At 58.8% G+C, this 21,547-nt stretch overlaps 2 protein-coding genes across 28 annotated transcripts in view; one reads left to right on the forward strand and one right to left on the reverse strand.

Annotated features, from left to right (window-relative positions):
* Positions 1 to 1,665: 1,665 nt before the first annotated feature.
* LOC105469255 (endo-beta-N-acetylglucosaminidase) lies at positions 1,666 to 15,944 on the forward strand. Of its 6 annotated transcripts, none has more exons than XR_011615219.1 (14): positions 1,666 to 1,819; positions 4,458 to 4,525; positions 4,692 to 4,893; positions 6,498 to 6,646; positions 7,216 to 7,373; positions 8,238 to 8,386; positions 9,161 to 9,326; positions 10,277 to 10,380; positions 10,740 to 10,848; positions 11,015 to 11,205; positions 11,792 to 11,940; positions 12,486 to 12,594; positions 12,870 to 14,602; positions 15,002 to 15,941. XR_011615219.1 is itself a non-coding variant. In XM_011720089.3 (14 exons), exons 1-14 carry the CDS (start codon positions 1,701 to 1,703, stop codon positions 13,597 to 13,599), a joined length of 2,202 nt encoding a protein of 733 aa, XP_011718391.2. In that variant the 5' UTR covers positions 1,666 to 1,700; the 3' UTR covers positions 13,600 to 15,941. The 6 variants fall into 6 exon arrangements, 5 of the variants coding, with proteins under 5 accessions (XP_011718391.2, XP_011718390.2, XP_070937857.1 ...); XM_011720089.3 differs by having other exon boundaries at positions 12,489 to 12,594; positions 12,870 to 12,984; positions 13,183 to 15,941; XM_011720088.3 differs by having other exon boundaries at positions 12,870 to 12,984; positions 13,183 to 15,940.
* Positions 15,945 to 16,526: 582 nt separating this feature from the next.
* Positions 16,527 to 21,547, reverse strand: part of LOC105469257 (RNA binding fox-1 homolog 3) — a 524,235-nt gene continuing 519,214 nt past the window's right edge. For 9 of the 22 annotated variants that reach the window (XM_071081763.1, XM_071081762.1, XM_071081767.1 and 6 more), the window contains one exon: positions 16,527 to 18,043. In XM_071081763.1, coding sequence (XP_070937864.1) covers positions 18,041 to 18,043 — 3 coding nt within the window. In that variant the 3' untranslated portion in view covers positions 16,527 to 18,040. Of the gene's footprint in view, positions 18,044 to 18,094; positions 19,781 to 21,547 lie in introns of those variants that run through there. The other 13 variants (XM_011720097.2, XM_011720091.2, XM_011720095.3 and 10 more) reach the window with 7 other exon arrangements.

Consider the following 21,547-nt stretch of genomic DNA (forward strand, 5'->3'; position numbering starts at 1 on the left):
TCTGAGTCTTCTCTGTCCTCAGGGGCGTGCAGGGCGGCCTTCGCCTTCTTGCTCTTCTAGACCAGGTGCCTACTCTTTGGAAAGGAGAGAAGAGAAGGGAGGTTTGGGCATATTTTCTCCCAGAGACTGAACATTACCCAAGGGCTGTTCAAAGTATCCCTTAGAACTGTTCTAACCTGGGTAGGATGAAAGTTTATCTATTTTTATTGCTAAACTGGAGGTGAGGGCTTGGGAACACCCAGTTAGATGCACACCAAATCACGACTGTCCACGTCTGGTGCACCCTGAACACAGCAGGAGGGAGCCTGCTGATCCACTGCCCTCGCTCACTGCAAGCTTCCCAGGGCTGAAGCCCCAGAGAAGAGGCCTCTGCCATCTCTGTCCTCCCCATGGGTCAGCGTCTCCTGCTTCTGATGGGCCCGTCCTTCTTGCCTAACTGGCTGGCCTGCACCATGGCCCATATTCAACAACCTTAGTCATAGCTCCCACCGTCGGCATTTATGGAAGCTTGGAGCCTCATAAAGTTCAAAGTCTGCAACGATAATAAAGGCCCAGTCAACTTGGCTTGGGCGGCAGCTGCAGCCCAGCACTGGAAGCTCCTAATTGTGGAGGAATGTTTGGGCCTGGAGGGAGGAGGGCCTTGGCTTGCCCTGTGGGGCCCAGCCTTGAGTTCTGGCTTCTCAGGGCTCTGTTCTATCATGTTTCCTGTGAACTCCTTCTGTGCCTAAGACGCTGGGCAGTGCCACTCTTGTAGAGAAGCCACTCCAGGCCCTGCACGCTTAGGGGCAGAGCAACTACTACCGTCAAGCACAGGCGTGGGGCTGTAGAAAGAAATCTGTGTTTCACTGGAAAACTATGCATCCTACATAGGACACCAGCTTCCACGTGGCCGGATACTAACCTACTAACCTTTCATGTTTTTTTTTTTTTTTTTTTTTTTTTAGACGGAGTCTCCCTCTGTCACCCACCCAGGCTGGAGTGCAATGGCACCATCTCGGCTCATTGCAGCCTCTGCCTCCCGGGTTCCAGCTATTCTCCAGTCTCAGCCTCTTGGGTAGCTGGGATTACAGGCATGCACCACCACACCCGGCTAATTTTTGTATTTTTAGTAGAGATGGGTTTTCACCACGTTGGCCAGGCTGGTCTCGAACTCTTGAGTTCAGGTGATCCGCCCGCCTCGGCCTCCCAAAGTGCTGGGATCACAGACCAGAGCCACCGCGCCCGGTCTGAAAATTATCTTTTAATAGGGATTAGCCGCATGAGTTAAAGTCTCATTTCCACCATTTGCTGACTTTGTGCCCTTTGGGAGATTGCTTAATCTCTCCGGGATACACCTCAATTTGCTTGCAAAGGAGGCTGGTGAGGCTAAAAAGAGAACTTGCAGATTGGGGCCTTCGGAAGCCTTCTAGAGCCTTCTAGAACCGTGGACTCAAATCCAATAATGGGCAACAGCAACAACGACGACGACGAACCCCGGGCTCAGAACTCGCCCAGGCCCCGCCCCTCACAGCCCCGCCCCGTCCTCGGCCCCGCCCCCGGCCTGTCGCCGCTACAAAGTCCCCGCCGGGGGGCAGCTGGCCAGAGTCGGCCCGGAGTCCCGTCCCAGGGCGGCGTCAGCGCTGCGCACTTCCCATTGGCCGAGCGCGGCGCGGGGGCGGGTCCGGGCCTGCGATTGGCTCTCGGCGGGCGCGGACGGTGTCATGGAGGCCGCGGCGGTGACGGTCACCCGGTCGGCTGCCCGGCGGCGGCGGGGGCGGCAGCTGCAGGAGGAGCAGGAGGAGCAGGAACCGCGGCCGCGGCGGCGGCGGCCGGGGAGGAGGTGGGGCTGTGGGGCCCGTGTGAGACCCGATCCGCGGGGCTGAGAGTCCGTGGCCCTGGGGCCAGAGGTTCCCCCGCACGGGCGCGCCGAGGGGCGAGGGGCCGGCGCCTGTGTCTGCTCCGTGCACAGCAGGGGACAGCGGGTGGCAGCGCCCCTCCGCTCGGTCAGTCCTTCTGTCCCCGCGCCACTGCCGGGCAGCGGCCTCCGGCCCCCGTGCCTGACCTCCGTCCATCTCGGAAATGCGGGTGCAAACTCGAGTGGCCACGGGGCCCGGCGGGAATCCCGGGGCCCCGGCCAGACCCCTGCCTCCCACGTCGCTGGTCTATGCGGAAGATCCCGGCGGCGGTGCTCATGGCCCAGTGGATGCCGGCTGGTGGAGGGGGTGGCCTCCTGCAGGGGTGACACTAGAACTGAGTCTTTGGGGAGGAGGAAGCCTTCAGTAGGTGGAGAATGGGGAGTAGGGTATCCAACGGGAGGGAACAGAAAGGGCCAAAGCACAGAGATAGAAAGGGAGGAACATGCGCCTCTGGGCTGGGCTTCCTTCCTTTGGGGGGCACCTGCCCGCCCAGTAAACCTCCCCCTCGGTAGGTTGTGGGGGGAAAAGTTAGAAACACAGACATGGCTTCCAGAAACAGCAGCCGTAGCTTTGTTTCTAAACCCAAAGCAGTGAGACTGCTGAGCTTTTCAGATCTCATGAGGATGGGATGGAGGCTGGCTGCTGGGAAAGGTATTTTGGGACAGGAGGAATGTGGAGATGGCTTTTTCCCTCCTAGTGGGGAATGACAGGTGACAAAGGTGACCTGGTGTGGGATTGTTCTGAGAAGGCCTGGGAGGGGCGGCTGAAGTATAAGGACATCGACAAGGGAGGGGGCTTCGGAAAAGGAAAGTGGAGAGGAACAACTTCTGGGCATCTCTGTTTGAATCTGTCCCCCACCCCTGCAGTTGTCGGGGTCTCCCAATGTCATTCTGGAGGCCCTGGGTCAGTGTTTGGTGGTGGCAGATGCTACAGAGGACTCTTTGCAACAGGCCTCTGAATGGCAGTGGGGTGATGGCAGATGTCAGCTCAGTGAGCAAAGAAGTGGCCTTGGGCGTTGGTAGATTTAGAGAATCTCAATGTTGGTGCCGTGGCCCATAAATAGCCACTGCAGTGTCTTCTTACTGCTCTTAAAATAATAATAAGTTTTTAGGTCAGGCGTGGTGGCTCATGCCTATAATCCCAGCACTTGGGCGGCTGACGCGGGTGTTCACCTGAGTTCAGGATTTTAAGAACAGCCTGGCCAACATGGTGAAACTCAGTCTCTACTAAAAGTACAAAATTAGTCAGGCGTGGTGGCAGACACCTGTAATCCCAGCTACTCGGGAGGCTGAGGCAGGAGACTCCCTTGAACCCGGGAAGTGGAGGTTGCAGTGAGCCGAGATCTCACCACCTCACTCCAGCCTGGGTGACAGAGCAAGACTCTCAATCAATCAATTTTTAAAAGAAAGCGATTTGAGATGTATTTAGGAGCTTTCCATGTTAATGTACCAAAGGAACTCTTTCCCCCTGTAGCATACATCGGTGAACAGCATGGAAGGCACTTAGGGAAGGGTGGCCTATAGAGAAAGCCTGGCCTCTGCTCTTAGGACCTGAAACTTTCTGGTACTTTTGGTATTTGGATATTGCCCCTTGGCCATAGAAAATCCTGAAGACCCTGTGAAGTATGTATGTCTGGTCTTTGGAGTATGGTATTTGGGTGGCTGCTTTAGAGGGTAGGGTTTATTCTATTTTTTGTTTTTTGTGTGTTTTTTTGTTTTTGTTTTTTTTTTTTTGAGACGGAGTCTCGCTCTGTCGCCCAGGCTGGAGTGCAGTGGCGCGATCTCGGCTCACTGCAAGCTCCGCCTCCCGGGTTCACGCCATTCTCCTGCCTCAGCCTCCCGAGTAGCTGGGACTACAGGCGCCCACAACCGCGCCCGGCTAATTTTTTTTTTTGTATTTTTAGTAGAGACGGGGTTTCACCGTGGTCTCGATCTCCTGACCTTGTGATCCGCCCGCCTCGGCCTTCCAAAGTGCTGGGATTACAGGCGTGAGCCACCGCGCCCGGCCGTTTTTTGTTTTTTGAGATGGAGTCTCGTTCTGTTGCCCAAGTTGGAGTATAGTGGCGCAATCCTGGCTTACTGCAACCTTCACCTCTTGGGTTCACGTGATTTTGCCTGCCTCAGCCTCCCGAGGTGCTGGGATTACAGGTGTGCGCCACCACACCCGACTAATTTCTGTATTAGTAGAGATGGGGTTTTGCCATGTTGGCCAGGCTGGTCTTGAACTCCTGACCTCAGGTGATCCTCCTGCCTTGGCTTTCCAAAGTGTTGGGATTACAGGCATGAGCCACTGCCTCTGGCCTAGAGTAAGGTTTATTCTTAGGAGTAATCATTGGCACGTGTGTCCTTGCAGAAGCCAAGGCCTGGTTGCTAATACAGGTAACCTTAGGACTATCACACGGCACTTCCTTGCATTATACAATGTTTCTATAGTTAATATTAAATAACGTAAGGCAGAGAATGTCTGTTCCTCTGTATTTAGATGAAACTGGTCCATTTGCTTCTAAGTGTTCTTGCCTATTTATGTTTTTGTTTATAAACGTACAACTCCTTCTTTGCTTAGGATCAAAGATGATGAAGAAGAGACAGTCTTTCGAGAGGTGGTCAGTTTTTCCCCGGACCCCCTGCCAGGTGAGGAGACAGAGGCTCTGAATACTGACTCCACCTTCACGCCTGGGGCTTTGGGGCAGGTCAGCCCCCACCCCCTCTCATGTTCCTTCTCTGTTATTGTCAAAACATTTCGATTAATCTTATAATAATTTCCATTAATTGCTCAATGTTTCTGTCCTCGGACCAGTTAGATACTATGACAAGGACACCACCAAACCTGTCAGCTTTTACTTGTCTTCGCTGGAGGAACTCTTGGCGTGGACACCCCGCATGGAGGATGGCTTTAACGTGGCCCTGGAGCCCCTGGCGTGTCGCCAGCCCCCTCTGAGCAGCCAGAGGCCCCGGACTTTGTTGTGTCATGACATGATGGGGGGGTATCTGGACGACAGGTGAGGACCTGGCCTTACATTGATGTTGCTTACATTGATTGTTTTTCTTTGCTGGGGTGGGGGCTGGAGGGGCAGGAGAGAGTGCCATGTGTAGAAAGAGCACTGGGCGGGGAGTCAGGAGACGGGCATTGGAGGGACTGAACTAACTGCGAGAGGAAGGCAGGCCCCAGTGTTTCATCCGTAAAAAGGGAAGATTGGGCTGGGCTTGGCCCAGCACTTTGGGAGTCAAGGCAGGGGGATCACCTGAGGTCAGGAGTTTGAGACCAGCCTGGCCAACGTGGCGAAACTCTGCCCCTACTAAAAATAGAAAAATTAGCCAGGCGTGGTGGTAGGTGCCTGTAATCCCAGCTACTTAGGGGGCTAATGCAGGAGAATCGCTTGAACCAGAGAGGCAGAGATTGCAGTGAGCCAAGATTGCACCACTACACTCCAGCCTGGGCAACAGAGTGAGAGTCTGTCTCAAAAAAAAAAAAAAAAAAAGGGAAGATTGGATTAGGCAGTGTCTTATGTCCTTTTTAGCTCTAGAATCATTTGACTCCTTGAACCTCCTCAACTTCGAGGCTGGTAGATGGGACAGGGCACGGCAGGCAGGGGGTCCTCTTCAGCTGCCTGCCCCCAGCCTCACCCCCTCACTTGTTTTTTTTGTTCATCACCTTCTTCCCTTAAGCTCTCATCCTGTTCTGGGTCGCTGGGTTCTGGCTTTGATGCACAGAGGTGTTACACGCCCCACCCACCCCAGCTGCCGATGTCCCATCCAAAGCTGCCTTGGAGTCCACGTGGTGCTTTTACATGTCCACAAAACAATCTTGGACCCTGTGACTGATGGGAAGGCTTGAGTCAGAGCCAACCATCAAGGTAGAGACAGAGGCAGGTGGTGAAACCTTGGGCACAGCTCACACGGCTGCCAGCCCCAACCGTCGAGTTCCAGGAGACTGTCCTGAGGGACTGCCTACCCCTCCACATACAGCGGGAAGCCGGAGACGGGACTTTAACATGAGCCTTCCTACTTCCCCTCCTTTCTCTCCTTTGTTCATCTGCCCACAGGGGTTCGCCATGCTCGTCCATTAGATGCAATGGCAAATGCCTGATGCCCCAGTCAGAATGCTCTGCCTGTGGCTGCGGGAGTGGCGCTGGTTCCTGCCCCTCCCTGCCTGCACCTTGCTTGGACACAGCAGGCTTCCAGGGAGTCTTGACTGAATGGAACTAAAGAGAAATCTTTGGGGACACCCTGCGGTCTCTGGGTCCTTATTCTGCTTCCTGGGACCCGACTCTGTTTCTTTTTTTCTATATTTTGAGACAGGGTCTTACTCTGTCACCCAGGCTGGAGTGCAGTGGTGCAATCTGGGCTCACTCCAGCCTTGACCTCCCGGGCTCAAGCGGTTCTCCCACTTTAGCCCCCCAAGTAGCTGGGACTACAGGTGCGCACCACCACACCTGGCTAATTTTTCCAGTTTTTGGGGGGAGAGACGGGGTTTTGCCATGTTGCCCAGGCTGGTCTTAAACTCCTGGGCTCAAGTGATCCACCTGCCTTGGCCTCCCAAAGTGCTGGGAATAAAGGCATGAATGAGCTGCCGTGGCCAGCCCTATTCTGTTTCTTTCCCCAGGTTCATTCAGGGCTCGGTGGTGCAGACTCCCTATGCTTTCTACCACTGGCAGTGCATCGACGTCTTTGTGTACTTCAGCCACCATACCGTCACCATCCCCCCGGTGGGCTGGACCAACGCTGCCCACAGGCATGGGGTCTGTGTGCTGGGTAAGAGCCAAGGACTCACCTCTGTGTCAGCCAGACTCCTCAGCTAACCAGCCAGGGGACCCCGTGATTAGGAGGCGCAGGCTTTGCCTGCTTCTCAGTGCACAGAGCCCCTTGCTGGGGGCCGCCTCGGTTGGTCAGGACAGCCATCTGCAGGAGTTTTCTGGAAAGGACCAGACAGTATTTTCAGCGTTTCAGACCAGTGAGTCACTGTGGTGATTATTGGAGTGACAGTAGGTAAACAAATAGGCAGGGCCGTGTTCCAGTAAAATTGCATTTACAAACACAGGTAGTAGCGGGCATTGGCCCGGGGCCATGGTTTGCCGATTCCTGGGTCAGAACAGTGCTGCTCAGGCTTTAGCCTCAATCACAGTCGCTTCCATCACCAGGATTGCTGGTCCCCATCGGCAGAGTGTCTGGTTCACGGGATATATGGATATATGGGGATTTTAATGTCTACCAAGTGGTCAGGTGATACTGAGGCTGCCGGTTCCAGAACCTCACTTTGAAAACCAGCAGGTCAAGGGAAGGTGATTCCCGTGGCCGACCTTGTTTCTCTCCTGTCCTCACAGGGACTTTCATCACGGAGTGGAACGAAGGGGGAAGGCTCTGTGAAGCCTTCCTGGCCGGGGACAAGCGCTCATACCAGGCAGTGGCCGACAGGCTGGTCCAGATCGCGCAGTTTTTTCGTTTCGATGGCTGGCTGATCAACATCGAGAACTCTCTGAGTGTGAGCGCCCAGCCCTCACCCACCTCCCCGCCCCTTGCTGTGTTGCCGCCCACCTCCACCTCTTTCCTTCCTTGGCCTCACCTCGCCCCACACCTGGGCTGCAGGTTGCAGCAGTAAGCCATTTCTCGCCTCCCAGGCAGTGCCAACTCCGAAATCTTAGTTACTCGCAGTGAGACGGAATCTCCTCCGACTGTTTCCAGCAAGCGTGCTTGGCCGGCTCTCACGTTTCCCGCGCTGTCTGTGAGCCCGCCTTTCCTTTTCCGCGCTCTGCTCTGGGCTGGGGGTGTGGCTTCCTTCTCAGGGCACCCTCCCCTTTCGGTGCGCTCTGTCTTTTCCTGACTTCTGCATTCATGTTCTTCCTGCCACAGTAAGAAAGGGGAGTCGTCTGTTTGGCTGGACTCCACTTTTGGGGCTGTGGCGGGGAGGGCCTTTCAGAACTGCAGCTTCGGCCGGGCGCGGTGGCTCAAGCCTGTAATCCCAGCACTTTGGGAGGCCGAGACGGGCGGATCACAAGGTCAGGAGATCGAGACCAGCCTGGCTAATACGGTGAAACCCCGTCTCTACTTAAAAATACAAAAAACTAGCCGGGTGAGGTGGCGGGCGCCTGTAGTCCCAGCTACTCGGGAGGCTGAGGCAGGAGAATGGCGTAGACCCGGGAGGCGGAGCTTGCAGTGAGCTGAGATGCGGCCACTGCACTCCAGCCTGGGCGACAGAGCGAGACTCCGTCTCAAAAAAAAAAAAAAAAAAAAAAAAGAACTGCAGCTTCACCTGTGGATCTGTTTGCTCTGCGTCCCCCTGTCAGCGCCGGATACTTCTCATGATAGACGGATCTGGGGCTCACCGAGGCTCTCACCTCGTTTTCAGCTGGCCGCCGTGGGGAACACGCCTCCTTTCCTGTGGTACCTGACCACACAGCTGCACCGACAGGTCCCGGGGGGCCTGGTGCTCTGGTATGACAGTGTGGTGCAGAGTGGGCAGCTCAAATGGCAAGACGAACTCAACCAGCACAACAGGTGAGCCTGCCGACGGGTGGCCATGAGGGGGCAGGTGCTGCGAGGGGCGGGTGCCGCAAGGGGCTGGCGCAATCTTGAAGGCAGCGCATATATGACTGCATTGGGTAAAAAGAGGGAGAAGGTAGGCCAGGTGTGGCGGCCTACCCAGCACTTTGGGAGGCCAAGGCGGACGGATCACGAGGTCAGGAGATCGAGACCATCCTGGCTAACACGGTGAAACCCCATCTCTACTAAAAATACAAAAAAATTAGCTGGGTGTGGTGGCGGGCGCCTGTAGTCCCAGCTACTCGGGAGGCTGAAGCAGGAGAATGGCATGAACCTGGGAGGTGGAGCTTGCAGTGAGCCAAGATCGTGCCACTGCACTCCAGCCTGGGCGACAGAGCGAGACTCCGTCTCAAAAAGGCAAAGAGTTCTCTTAACATCCTGAGCCTCAGCAGACACCATGGATGGTGGGCAAGGGTTTCAGGTCACCATCTGGGGTTGCTTCCTGCCCCTGGGGGACAGGCCATGTCCTAGGTCCTGGAGGTAGCTCCCAGCCCGTGAGTCATAGGTGCCTCTGAGTTGTAGGAGGGCAAAGGCTGAGGCTGCGCAGGTGGAGGGGGTGGCCCTGTCCCTCTGGGCTCTAGGAGGGAAAGCCTGCTGTGGGTGGGGTGGGGTGGGGTGGCCCTGTCCCTCTGAGTACTAGGAGGGGAAGGGCTGAGGCTGCGGGGTTGGCGGGGGATGGCCCTGTCCTTCTCGGCCTGGGCCTCACAGCAGGTCCTTGTTGCTTCTCAGGGTCTTCTTTGATTCCTGCGACGGCTTCTTCACCAACTATAACTGGCGGGAGGAGCACTTGGAGCGGATGCTGGGGCAGGCTGGCGAGCGCCGGGCTGACGTGTACGTGGGTGTGGACGTGTTTGCTCGGGGGAACGTGGTCGGAGGCCGATTCGACACAGACAAGGTGGGTGGTGGTTTTCGCCCAAGGGCCAGTGGCCCAGTGCCTCCCCTGGGACCTCATTTCCTCATGGACCTTCCATTCCCGTCTGCACCTCAAAGGAACGACATCAGCTCTTCTTCCCAGAGTGGGTACCCCGTGGCACTGAGAAACAAGGTGTCCTGCCCAGGCCAAGCTGTGTCCCCACTGAAACCCCTTTCCTGGCTATTTCTACAACTGGATAATGTATTTTTGTGTGGGTGTTACCAGACAGAGGTGCGCTGTTCCTCCACTGTCTGGTCCTTGGCGGGCCTAGGCCTCCTGTCCCAGCTGCGTTCCTTGACCTTCCCCCCAAGGGAAGCCTGCGCAGACGCAGAGGGGCCTGCAGTGCCTCTCACAGCCGCTCGGGGGTGAGGAAGGGGGAAGCGCCCAGGCTTTGGGGAGTGGTAGGAGTCATGGCAAGGGAGCATTTTTTGGCGTCATACCAGCACGGAGGAAGGAGCAGGACTGGGCCGGTGCCCCTGGCATGGGATGCACAGGGCTCTGCCTGCCTCTGGCTTGTCAGTCCTGCCCCTTCCCAGAGCCCCAGGGATGTTCTCAGCCCTTAATTTAGCTTTAAATGAGTAAATTAATCCGATAACTAAAGAGCCTCTTTACTGCCCGTGATTCTGATAATCGAATGAGGTGTGCCAGAGGACGATGGGACCGCGCGGCCACAGCCAGTTAGCGTCCAGCTCCTGCCCCCTGCCCTTGCAGCATCGCTGACCGCCTCTCCGGCGCCCTCTTCTGGTCAGCTTGTGGAATGACGGGGGTGATGCCCAGCAGCCCCCAAGTGCAGCTAGGAGAGGGGGGTTGGACAGCTTCCCCCTCCTGTTTCCGAGCTGCCCTGAGAGCCCCCACCCCACGTCACTGGTGTCCAGGAGCCTGTCTGGACTCTGTGGTCCTGATGTGCCCAGCGTCGCCCTCTGTCTCCTCAGTCGTTGGAGCTGATCCGAAAGCATGGGTTCTCCGTGGCTCTCTTTGCCCCCGGCTGGGTGTACGAGTGTCTGGAGAAGAAGGATTTCTTCCAGAACCAGGACAAGTGAGTCCTGCCCTCCTGGGTGCTTAGTGCAGGCTGATGGGAGGGAGGGTTTCTGGTTTCTCTGACAGTACACGTTTGTGCTCTTTAGTGACCCTTCCTAAGTCAGGGGGTGGTTAAGGCAGGATGATGGGGGAAGAAACCAGCACCCTGGCTGCTTCTAGGCAGGGACCAAACCCAGCGACTGCTTCCTGCAGACTTGTGTTTGCAGCATATCCGTAACCAGGGAGGCTGCAGTCCTCCCAGAAGTCCTGTCTTGGAGGGTGCAGGATGGCCTTGAGTTTCCACCAGCAAGTTTGAGGGACACTGAGAGGCTCCCTCCCTTCCTCCGGGCCGAGCTGTTGCCCCCACGTCTCTGGCAGGTTCTGGGGCCGGCTGGAGCGCTATCTGCCCACACATAGCATCTGCTCCTTGCCGTTCGTCACGTCCTTCTGCCTGGGCCTGGGTGCACGGAGGGTCTGCTATGGCCAGGTGGGTGGCGTCTTCCCTCCGTGTCTGTTCTCTGGCCTCAGCTGGGACAGGTGGGAGGAGCCTGGGACTTGCCAGCAGGCGTGGTGGTGGTCTTGCCCTTCCCTGCCGCTCCGGGCACACCTGCTCTGTTGGCCTCTGCTGAGTGCCCCTGTTCTGCCCTTTTCAGGAGGAGGCGGTGGGGCCCTGGTACCACCTGAGTGCCCAGGAGATCCAGCCCTTGTTTGGAGAACACAGGCTGGGAGGGGATGGCCGGGGCTGGGTGAGGACGCACTGCTGCCTGGAGGATGCCTGGCACGGAGGCAGCTCCCTGCTTGTCCGGGGTGTGATCCCACCGGAGGTTGGAAATGTGGCCGTGAGGTGGGTGAGTGATGGGGGATGGTGGGTCCACCAGCTTCTCCCATCACACGTGGTGGCCGTGGAACTGGACAGATGGGGCAGTGGAGGCCAGAACAAGGACAGAGGACAGACCCAGATTGGTTTTCTAAAATTGTGGTCAAAAATGCATTAACATGAAATTTACCATCTTGACCATGTTTAAGTGAACAGTACGGGAGTGTTATTCTGCGTACGTTGCTATGTGACAGATCCCTAGAACTGTGTCATCTTGTAGGACTGGACTCTCCCCATTGCACATTAGCCCCCCCATCCTCCCCCAGCCCCCGAAAGCCACCCCTTTACTCTGCATTTGTGAGTTTGGATACTTTAGATGCCCCATATGAGGGAATCCCATATGGTATTTCAGAACTGAGATCTTTCAACCCACAAAAGAATCTGGCCTTGGGGTAGGGCTTGTCCCCTGGCCACGGACAGGAGCATGATGTGGGAGTGTTTGGCACCCAGGTCCTCTGTTCCTGGAGGAAGGGGCTGGCGGACGCAATTTGGAGCTGGCTTCAATTTCTCAGTGGTCTTTCCACGGCACTCACCGCAGGACCTTTCTTCCCAGGTTATTTTCCCTGCAGGCTCCAGTGCCACCCAAGATTTTCCTGTCCATGGTGTATAAGCTTGAGGGGCCCACAGACGTCACGGTTGCTTTAGAGCTAACCACAGGGGATGCCAGCAGCTGCCACATCGGTGGCATCTCAGTGTTGAACGGTGAGGCAGTGGGGCCCAGGCCTGCCTCTGCCCGGCGGGGAGAGCTCAGGGCTGAGAAGTGTGGAGAGGCTCCTGGGGTGTGGGGAGGAGCTGGTGTGGACAGTGGAGGGTAAATCCCGCCTTTGCTGGAGTCAGGGCAGCTTGTGGTTGAGGCCTGGACGGGGAGGATTCACTTCTCAGCCACACCCTCTGCCCTGTGGCCTCGTCGGCAGCTGAGGCTCCTGTGCAGGGTGGACATGGGCCCCTTCCAGAGACCTGAGCTGCATACAGGCTTGCTGCTGACCATGGCGAGGAGAGGGTCGAGTAAACGGGGTGGGGGAGACAGCAGGCTGGAAGATGCCGGGATGAGTGAGAGCGTGGCTGAGCCCAGACATGCGTTTCATTCACCGAGCTCCTCTGGAGCCCTTCCTGGTGGCTTCTCTGGACCTGTGAGCCTCTGGCCTAACCGGGCGGTCTTCTCTGCACTCCTGGGGCTCCCTTGGCGGTCCTTCTCAATGCCTTTTCCTTTGAGATTCTCCCTTTGCAAGTCCCATGTCTTTCTCCAGCAGAAACAAGCTCAAGACACAGCCTCCGACCCCTCCGGGTGCCCCCTACGAAGCTGGCCAGATGGGTGGGCCGCTGCGGCCGGCAGCTGAGCAGGGGCTGGGTCCAGCAGTAAGTCCCTCTCCTTCCTCACGTCCCTCACCCCACTCAAGTCTCTGTTGGGAAACCCCAGAGCTGGAGGGATGGAGGGGCCCTGGGCTGGTCTTCAGGTTTTGGGCAGCTCTGAGACGGAAGCCCAGGACAGCTGCTGGGAGCCCTGCGGTCGGCCTAGGGTCCCCACCGACCCTGGGACGGATCTCCCTTCTGCTGTGGCTTGGGGCCTCTGGACGGCTCACCCCGGAGCTGCTGGGCTGAACCCGGCCTGTGATCAGCCCTTTCGCCCGCAGCTGCTACGAGGTGAGCCTGCGTGGGTGCCTGCTGCTAGACCTCCTCGTGTGCTTCTCACGGCCGCCAGGTAGTCGGGAGGAGGAGAGCTTCACCTGTCGGCTTGGAGAGATCCAGGTAATGCTTCCCAGAGGGGCTCAGGCTGGGCTGGCCGTTTGTCCAGCTAGAGTGGGGGTGGAGGCTACCCCAGGCCGCTCCCTTCTCAGGTTCCGTGGGGAACTGGGGTGGAGGAGTCAGGGAGGGGAAATGTGTGCGTGGGGGCGCCCTCTCCCTGCCCCTGGGCGTCCGACCGTGCTGAGCCTTCTCTCCTGCCAGGTGGTGGATGCTGCCAGCCTGCTGGCCCCTCTGCCCCAGGTGGAGACTGTCACCATCTCTCAGGTCCGCTGGCAGCCGGCCGCCTCTGAGCGGGAGGGGCCCCCTTCTCTGCTCCAGCTCAGCTGCACCCTGCACTGGTCCTTCCTCCTCTCACAAGTCCGTTGCTTCCGAATCCACTACTGGGGAGGGACGAGTGATGACTCTCCGGGCAGGGAGCTGCCGAGGCCAGAGATGCCCACGTTCCTGGGGTTGGCTTTTGCCACCCAGTACCGGATAGTGGACCTGCTGGTGGAAGCCGCCGGGCCCGGTCAGGATCGTCGCGTGGAGTTTCTGGTGGAGCCTGTCCCGAAGGAAGGGTTCCGGGTACCTCAGGCCGAGTGGGGCAGGGCGGCTCTGCTTTATTCAGGCCCCGCATGAGTGGATGCTAAAGCCGGGTGGTCTCCTGGCCTCCTGCTGAGGCCTCTTCCCGGCTCTCTGCTCCTGGCCTGCGCTGGACCTGCTACGTGCCGGCAGTGGCGGCGAGACCCCGGTCCCGGGGCTGGGGGAGGACCCCTGGCTGAATGCTGTGGATTTCTGGCCGGGGGCGGTGGGAACAGGAAACCAGGCCGTGGGATCGCAGCGTTGGTTACTGCGAGGCGAGTGGCCCTCTGTTTCTGCCTTGTCTCTCCCCACGGTACATGGTTCCCAGGTGAAAATGAAAGGAGGGGAAGAAGTTGAGAAAATTCTATAAAGAGTATTTCCTAATAGGCTGCAAGATGCTGATGCTGAGAATGACATTTTCTTTCCTGCAGATGAAACTATTAGAAAGGCTCTTAGATTGTGGCAGGTAGGCTTTGGAGCAGGCCCCAGGACGTTTCCGAGGATGCGGACGAGCTACAGCAGCTCCTGGGGTGGGGCTGCCTGCGGGATGGCGGGAGAGGATGCCCCGGAGAACCCTCCTCGTGGTGGGAAAGGCCCTTTTCCCTGAGGATTGGGCATTCCGGGCCAGCCGGCGCCGGCTTCGTGCCTCCACGTGGCCAGCCCCAGCTGCTGCGTGTTTCCTGGTGTTGGCAATTTACCGCGCTGCTGCGTGTGAGGTCATCTCCGGAGCGTTTGCAGCAGCCCCTGGCTCTGCTACGCTTCTTCCGGGCTGTGGGCTGCAGGGAAGTGGCTCTGGGGCAGTCTGCACTGTGGCCCTGCCTCTGCCCAGCGAGAGGCTGTGGGCTCTGGACAAGCTGCCCTTCAGGCTCGGGTAGCGGGTCAGTCCAGGTAGGAAGCAGCACCTGCCCCCCACGCCAGCCCAGCCCCAGCCTGTGTGCAGGAGCTGCAGGACCCATGGGGGCTTTTCCAGCTACTCGGTTCCTTCACGTCCTCCCTTCTCAGCCTCGTCCAAGCACCGGGGAGACCTCCAGGCTTACCCCTTGAGCAGGAGTCAGCACAGGTGCGTGGGGGATTGAGGGAGGCAGGGTCCTCACCACAGGCCCCTTCTTCTGTCCTTCCTGCTCTTTCTTCTCGTCGCCGCCTCCCCTCTGCCCAGGCCTCTGCAGCTGCACAGCCCCTGCTACACCTGGGCTGCCTGGGAGGCTTCCTGGTGTGGTGTCTGGACCCCACGGCCTTGGGTCATACTGCGGCTGGTCTAGGTGGGGTCTGTTGTGGTCCTTCCACGGTGTCAATGGCCTGAAGTCCCTTGCTTTTGGGAGGTCTCTCACCCCCAGGCCACATAGGGCCAATGGTGGGGGTTCCCTTGGTGTTGGGCAGCACTGAGGGCTGCTGGGATGCTCTGTGACCCCAGCTGGAGCCCACACCTAACGGCTAGCATCCACATCATTTCGCCCTGCAGTGAGGGAAGAGGCCACCAGGTGGCAGCACAGCCACACCCGTTCCCATGTCCGGAGGAGGGCAAGGCTGGGTGCTCAGCAGCCGCTCTGAGCCGGGGCTCCTTCCAGGGGCTGAAATCCACCTTTCTCCATCTTCCCTGCCTTCCTGGGTACTTGTGCCAAGTAGAGAGTCCTGGGATTAGGGGTTCTATGCTGTTGCCTAATTAGGAACATTCTTCCCTGTCTCACGTGAGTTTGCCAAGGATATGGGGCAGGAGGCGTCCTCTGCTGACCCCCCTGCAGCCTGGACCCACCCCGGGGACTGTCCTGGGTGGAGGGCAGGTGAACACAATCTGCTGCCGCGTGGAGCCGCTCACTCGACATTTTTCAGCTGTGACCATTCCCGGGAGCTCTTTAAGCCCTTCTCTCTCATTTGGAACTAGGGGGAACCAGGAAGGGGCTCCTGGCCCGTGTCCTCTGCAGCGAGGGTTGTGGGGGGCGCAGCATCCATGCCTTGCTGCTCGTCTTTCATGAAGTCTATTTTTTAAGTGCTGGCTCCCCCGAATATTTTATGCAGAGGAGGGAAAATTTATAGTGGCAATTATTTTCTCACAGTCTGGTGAGCAGGCAATTAGGAGGAAGGGGGCCTAGCAGAGCGTGGCGTGTGGCAGAATCGCACCGCCCCGGCTCCCCAGCCCCACCGCCATGCAGGGCTCGCGTGCGGGAAAATTAATATGCCAGCGTTTAGGCCTGTGCCCCTCTGCTGGGTGTAACTGCTCTGAAATAAATGGTCTGACATTGTGAAAAGTGCAGTCGAGTCCTGGTGTGGTGGAGCACAGGCAGCACCAGCCCAGCGCTGGATGCTGGCTCCCTGTACAGCCCTGGCTCCAGCCCCAGGCTTCTGAGCTCTGGGTTCAGGTTCTGCCACTTGCCTTCCCGTCCCCTCCTCAGCTGACCCTTTGCAGCTGTGCTCTAGCTCCTGGCCACCTTCCAGGAGGGGTGACAGGCTGGCGAAGTGGGTTTACCTTGAAGCAACATGGCTTCTCATGGTCCCCAGCTCGGGCTACACCAGGGGTGCAGAACTGGCTGAAGCACCAGCCACGTTTGCCTCTGTGCCATGTCCCCCACCCTCCCAGCTCCGTGCTGTTTCTTGCATTGGGTTGACCAAGCACAGCTGTGTGGTCACCAGGTGTAACCCTTCTGCCTCCTGGGGTGCATTCTGCTCTGAGGTCACGCTGTGTCCAGCGCACACTGTAACCAGGAAAGAAGGGACCAGGGCTGGCCTCGACCTGAGTCCGAGAGGCAGGCCAGGCAGCACAGATCCGCCATGAGCTGCCACCCACCCAGCCCGTCCTGGGGCAGGATGCAGAGGACCAGCCTGGACTCTAGGATTGAGACTGGAGTCTTTTGCCTAGAAGGGCCTTCTGACGCCACTGCCACCTGGCTCCAGGCCAAGGCAGGGCTGCATCCCATCCTGGCCCCGATCCTGCAGCCTGGGCTGCTATGCCCTCCACCCACCATGCCCGGGAGCTGCCACAGCATACACAGTTGTCCTGGTTTGAAGAAAGAAATCTTTATTAATCATCTTAATAATACTGTTAGTTGGAATGGTCACACCTTGGAAGCATACAGAATGGTAAGAAAGGAAGCCCGGGGCTCGGCTGCAGTCCTGGGGATCTGAGTCAGGGGGTTGAGCTGCTGCAAGAAAAGGGTCCGGAACAGCAGAGGGGACGGGGGCTCTGTACAGAGGACAAAGCCAGAGGCAGGGCGTGGGGCTATGTACAACGGGAATAGAAAAGGAGAATTCCATTTCGATAGCTTCAGTAGCTGATGCTGAATAGAAAGTGAGGTGTATTTTTAAATTTTTGACGTTTCATGAGACAGTGGAGTCACGTCGGGAGCCTGTATTTTTTTGCTGCTTCCCTACTTCAGTGCTCCCTGCCTTGCCAGGAGCTCCTCCCTGCCACCTGCTCTGCTCCTCCCACCAGGTGAGCTTGGCTGCTCCTGCCACCTGGACACCTGCCTTGGGAGCAGCGAAGGGGCCGGCCCAGGCTTCCCCATCCCTTGCCCTTCCCATGGGCCTCTGCTCTGGCTGTGCCGGTCCAGGCCCACAGCCACTGAGACTCCCAACCTTGAGGCGCAGCTGGGCACTGGCCCGTCCCTGGCCGCCCACAGTGGACTGGGCTCGCAGGGGAGCGGCAGGGAGGGCTGGGTCCCAGCAGGCAGCACGAGGTCAGCCTTGGTGTGCACAGGCCCCAGGCCACCTCCAGAAAGGGAGAGGTGGCCAGGAAGAGCAAGTCCTTGGCCTCAGGGCCCACTTGGCCACACTCGGAGGTGTGAGGAGTGGCTCCTGGCTGGCTGGACTTCCTTCGTCCTCCCATGGAGCGCCTGAGTCCTGGAGCCACATCAGCCCTTCCTGTCAGGAGTTGGTCCCGGGGCTACTGTTGGACGGCTTCCTCGCCAGGCTGGGGGCACGGGCGGGACTGCCGGGCATGAGGGAGGTGGGACGCAGGGGACACGACACGAGGGTGATGGGGCCCAGTGGAGCCCCTGGGATGAAAGCTGCCCGCACCCCCCAGCCCCGCCGGCCCCCCGGCACAGCTGGCCACAAAGATCAAGTCTTGCTAGCAGCACCTCCCTGCTCAGGCCCCGGGCCTGCTCTGCCGCCGCTGAGCTCCACACTGCCTTGGGAGTTGGGGGCTGGGAAAGGAAGACTGGATGGAAAACAGAGCCCCCCACGGGCCCCGCAAGGGAGGCCCCTTCCCCTCCAACTCCCCCACTGCCTGAGACGGAGGGGCGTGTTCCCACTGCGCTGCCAGCCAGGACGCGGTGGGGCCGTCCAGTCCCGGGGCCGCTCCTCAGCGCCCCTGCCGGCGTGCTCCCTCGGTGCGGGCGTGTGGCCAGGACGCGGGACTTGGACTTGGTTGGATGCCTCTTGGTTTGGTGGTTTTTTTTTTTTGTTGCTTGGATCTTAACATCTTTTTTTGTTTTTTTTGTTTTGTGATTTTTTTTGTTTTTTTGTTTTTGCCCTTCATGGTCCGAGAAGGAAACGGTGGAAGGTTTCACTACAACAGAAACAGAAAGGCAGGACTTGCAGCTTCCCAGGGGGAGGCGCGGCAGGTGTGAGGGCGACAGGACCGCGTGGCATGGGGCCCCTGGCCTAGAGTCCTGGCGCCGCCACACCTGCCCCCCAGCTTCCAGGACCCTGATCTTCCAGGGGCGAGTGTGGGTGGACACCAGGTTGAGGCCCAGGCAGCCCGGGATGGGAAGAGACACCTGGGGCCATGAGGAGGAGACAGAGCTGAGCAGGGCAGAGTGAGTGGAGAGGCTGGGCCAACACAGGCCTCGAGGTGGCCTGGATGAGATAGCAGAAGGTGATGCTCTGGCCACGGGAGGTGGGGGAGCCGGGCCCCCCACGGCAAGGGCCTGGTGGGTGGCAGGACTTCAGCCCTGGCTGGTGGGGAACCCACACCCTCCAGCTGGCCTTCTAGCCCCAGGAGCCCAGCCATGGCACACTCAGAACCTGAGGCTACTTTTCCCTGTCATGGGGGTACAGATGTGTGTGCCCCAGGCCAGCCCCAGGAAAGGACTGTGCCTGTCTTGGTTGGCTTTTCCCAAGCAGGCCAGCAGCTGCCCAGGGCTCTGCTCAACTGAGGTCCCAGCCAGCGTCTCCCCAGAAGCGCCATGCGCTGGGCTGGCCAGTCCCAGGGCTGAGGAAGGAGCGGCCCGCAGGCCACAGTGCCCTGCCCGCAGTCTCTCTAATGCAGGGAGGGGGCTGACTGGCCTGTGCTCAGGGGAGGGCCTGAGGAAGGGTGCATTCTGCCCCTCATCGGCTCGCCTGCTGAGGACCCCTCCTTCCGGAATATACCCCAATAAAGACATTTCGGAGCTTGGGGACAGGGAAAGTAGGCTGTGCCTCCAGGACAACCTCCCTGCAGGGCTGGCCTGGCCTTGGCCCTGCGGTGCTAAGGGGCGCCTTGAGGGGGGGCCAGGACACGCCTTTCCACATTTCCATTTTCTGCTGCGGCCGTGTTAGGGAGTCGCGGAGACTGGCGTGACCACGGCAGTTTGCACACTACGCGACGTGCTTGTGACTAGTCGGCAAGATATATCATCAATAAAATTTAATTAAAAATATTAATTTCAGCTGAATGGGGCAAGGAGGGGCGTGGCTACTCCTGTGGTTGGCTGGGTGAAAGCCCGCGGGAGCACCCTCAGGCCGGGGAGACCCACACTGGGTGCCCGGAGCCCCTCCCTCCCTACATCAGGGTGCTGGATACTAGGGCCGTGGCACGGGGCTGGCGGGGTGGCTTTGGGGGAGGCCCTGCCGGGCGTTTCTGTGGTTCTGTGCAGCCCAGGAGGCCAGGAAACGTGGCTCTTGACCTCATAGGGCACTACCGCTACTCCCGGGTCGGGGGCTGCCTGGTCTCCTGGCCCAGCCTGGACCCCACGGTGTGCATACCGTACCTGCAATGGCTCGGGTAGTACAACATCAACAAAGTCAAAATAGGAAATCACAGTTTCAGACATACAGGAAAAACCAGGGTCAAAGACACACACACCAGCACAGGTGGGGTGGGGAGACCAACTGGCTGGAGAGAAAAATCTATGGATTTTAGCGTCGCAGAGGGCCAGCCGTGCGTGGCGCTGACCGGGAGGGGTGCACTGTCTTCTGGTGGCTGTGCCTGGTTTTGGGCTGTTGGGTTTGGTGTGTAATAGACAGTCAGTGTGAATGCTGTTAGGGGCTGGGTCTCTTGCTAGTAGGGGGTGAAGCGGCTGTACCCTCCTCGGCAGAGGCTAGCCTGCAACATCAAAGATGAAAAACAGCCAATCAGTACCGTCTTTTGGAAGAGGGGAAAAAGCAAAAAGAAAAAAAAAAATAAGGAAAAACAAAAAGAGAAATAGCTAAGTCTCGTTTCCTTTCCCTCCGTATTCCTTGGGGAGAAGAAGTTGGGCTGTCATGACAACAGGAGGGGCGAGGACCTGCCTCTGACTTGGTGGTCTCGGGCCACTGTAGGGGGCGCTCTGGGGTCATGGCCAACAGGGCTTCTGGGTCACTTCTCTGGGCTCAGGCCTGGCCTCTCACTGTCCTTATGCAGAGGGGGTCCCAGCTCGGGCCCCACCTCCTTGCACCCCAGCAGGGCGACACAGGGCATCTTCAGGGCACTGAGGGACCTCCTGGCGGGTTCCTGGGCCTTGGCTGAAGAGCCTGGGGCCACTGAAGCCAGCTACACTGGGAGAGGCAAGTCTGCTGGGCACAGCACTAGAGACTTGCTCCCTGGGGGGGGTCTCTGGGTCCTCCTGGGCCCACCTGGAGCCCAGCCCTGTCCTGCTGGGGAGAGCGGGTCCTGGATGCTCCAGCTCTCCCATGTCCTGGGCTGCCCCCAGTCAGGGAGGGCTCTGAAGGGGCCTCCCACCCTCCTACCACCCAGTTTTGTCAGAAAAGGGATGAACACGGCAAGTGCAAGAGAAGAAAAACTGGGGAAAAATAGAAAATCTTAAAAAGTGAAAACGCAAGAGGAAACCCTCCGTGCATTCATGAAAGCTTTTAGCTTGCAGCTGCGCGGAGGGCCCAAGAGCCAGGGTATGGCACCTCCATCCGGGTGGGGCCATGCCAGATCTGCCCCTGTGGCTGCCCGCAGCCACCACAGGCTGCCGGGGGTGTCTGAGGCTCATTAAAAATTGAAAAGGCAAGTCAAAAATTGGAGGGAGTCATCAGAACCAAGGAAGATGGGAAAAATCCATGGCGCCTCTGAGCCTCCTCCCTCCTTACTCCCCCAAGATTGTTTCATCTTTGATGCTGGATGCCAAGCTAGCTCAGACCCGCGTTCACACCCCGGGGCTGGGGCCAGTGGGCACAGGAGGCAGGTGTCTGCTGGAAGCAGCTCTGGGTGCAGAGTGAGCTGGGCTGCACGTGTCGACAGCTGGCCACACACACACACACACACACACACAGACACGCCACGCCGCGCACCTCCCCGCCCCGCCCCTTCTACCCCACAGCCTGAGGGAGGAGACTGGGGCAGAGCAGGCACTGTTTCCCCAGGACCCCAGGACCCCCCAGGAAGCCAGGAGCCAGGGCCTGGTGAGAAGCAACCGGTAGCCCACGCTCCCCTCCCGGATGTGAGGGGGCTGCAGCAGTGCGAGTGGGCCGTGGGGATGTGGCGTGGGCAGGAACAGCCCTGGGGCCTTGGGAGCCTCTGCTGGGAAGGAGAGGTGGCCCTGGTTTGGTTTCTTAGGTTTTCCTGGTGGAAATTGGAATAGAGGGGCCTCAACAGGACTTTATCATAGTGATGGAGCTCAGGGAAACGGATCGGGCACACTGGGGTGCTCCCCAGAGGACCAAATGGTACGGTGGGCTGACCAGCCATTCAGCCTGCTTCCCCGCAACTGAGAGAGGGCGTGAGGGGCTGGCCCTCCCCTCATCCTAACTCACATCCAGGACGTGGGCCTTCCAAAGTCTCCGGGACCAAGGCACTGGTCAGAGGGCTCGGCCTCTCCCCCAAGGGCCTCGCCACCCATCCCCAGCTGTTAGGACTGGCACCCAGGGCCAGGCGCGGGCTCCTTAC

The sequence above is a fragment of the Macaca nemestrina genome, chromosome 17 (assembly GCF_043159975.1).
Source record: "Macaca nemestrina isolate mMacNem1 chromosome 17, mMacNem.hap1, whole genome shotgun sequence".
Lineage (NCBI taxonomy): Eukaryota > Metazoa > Chordata > Mammalia > Primates > Cercopithecidae > Macaca > Macaca nemestrina.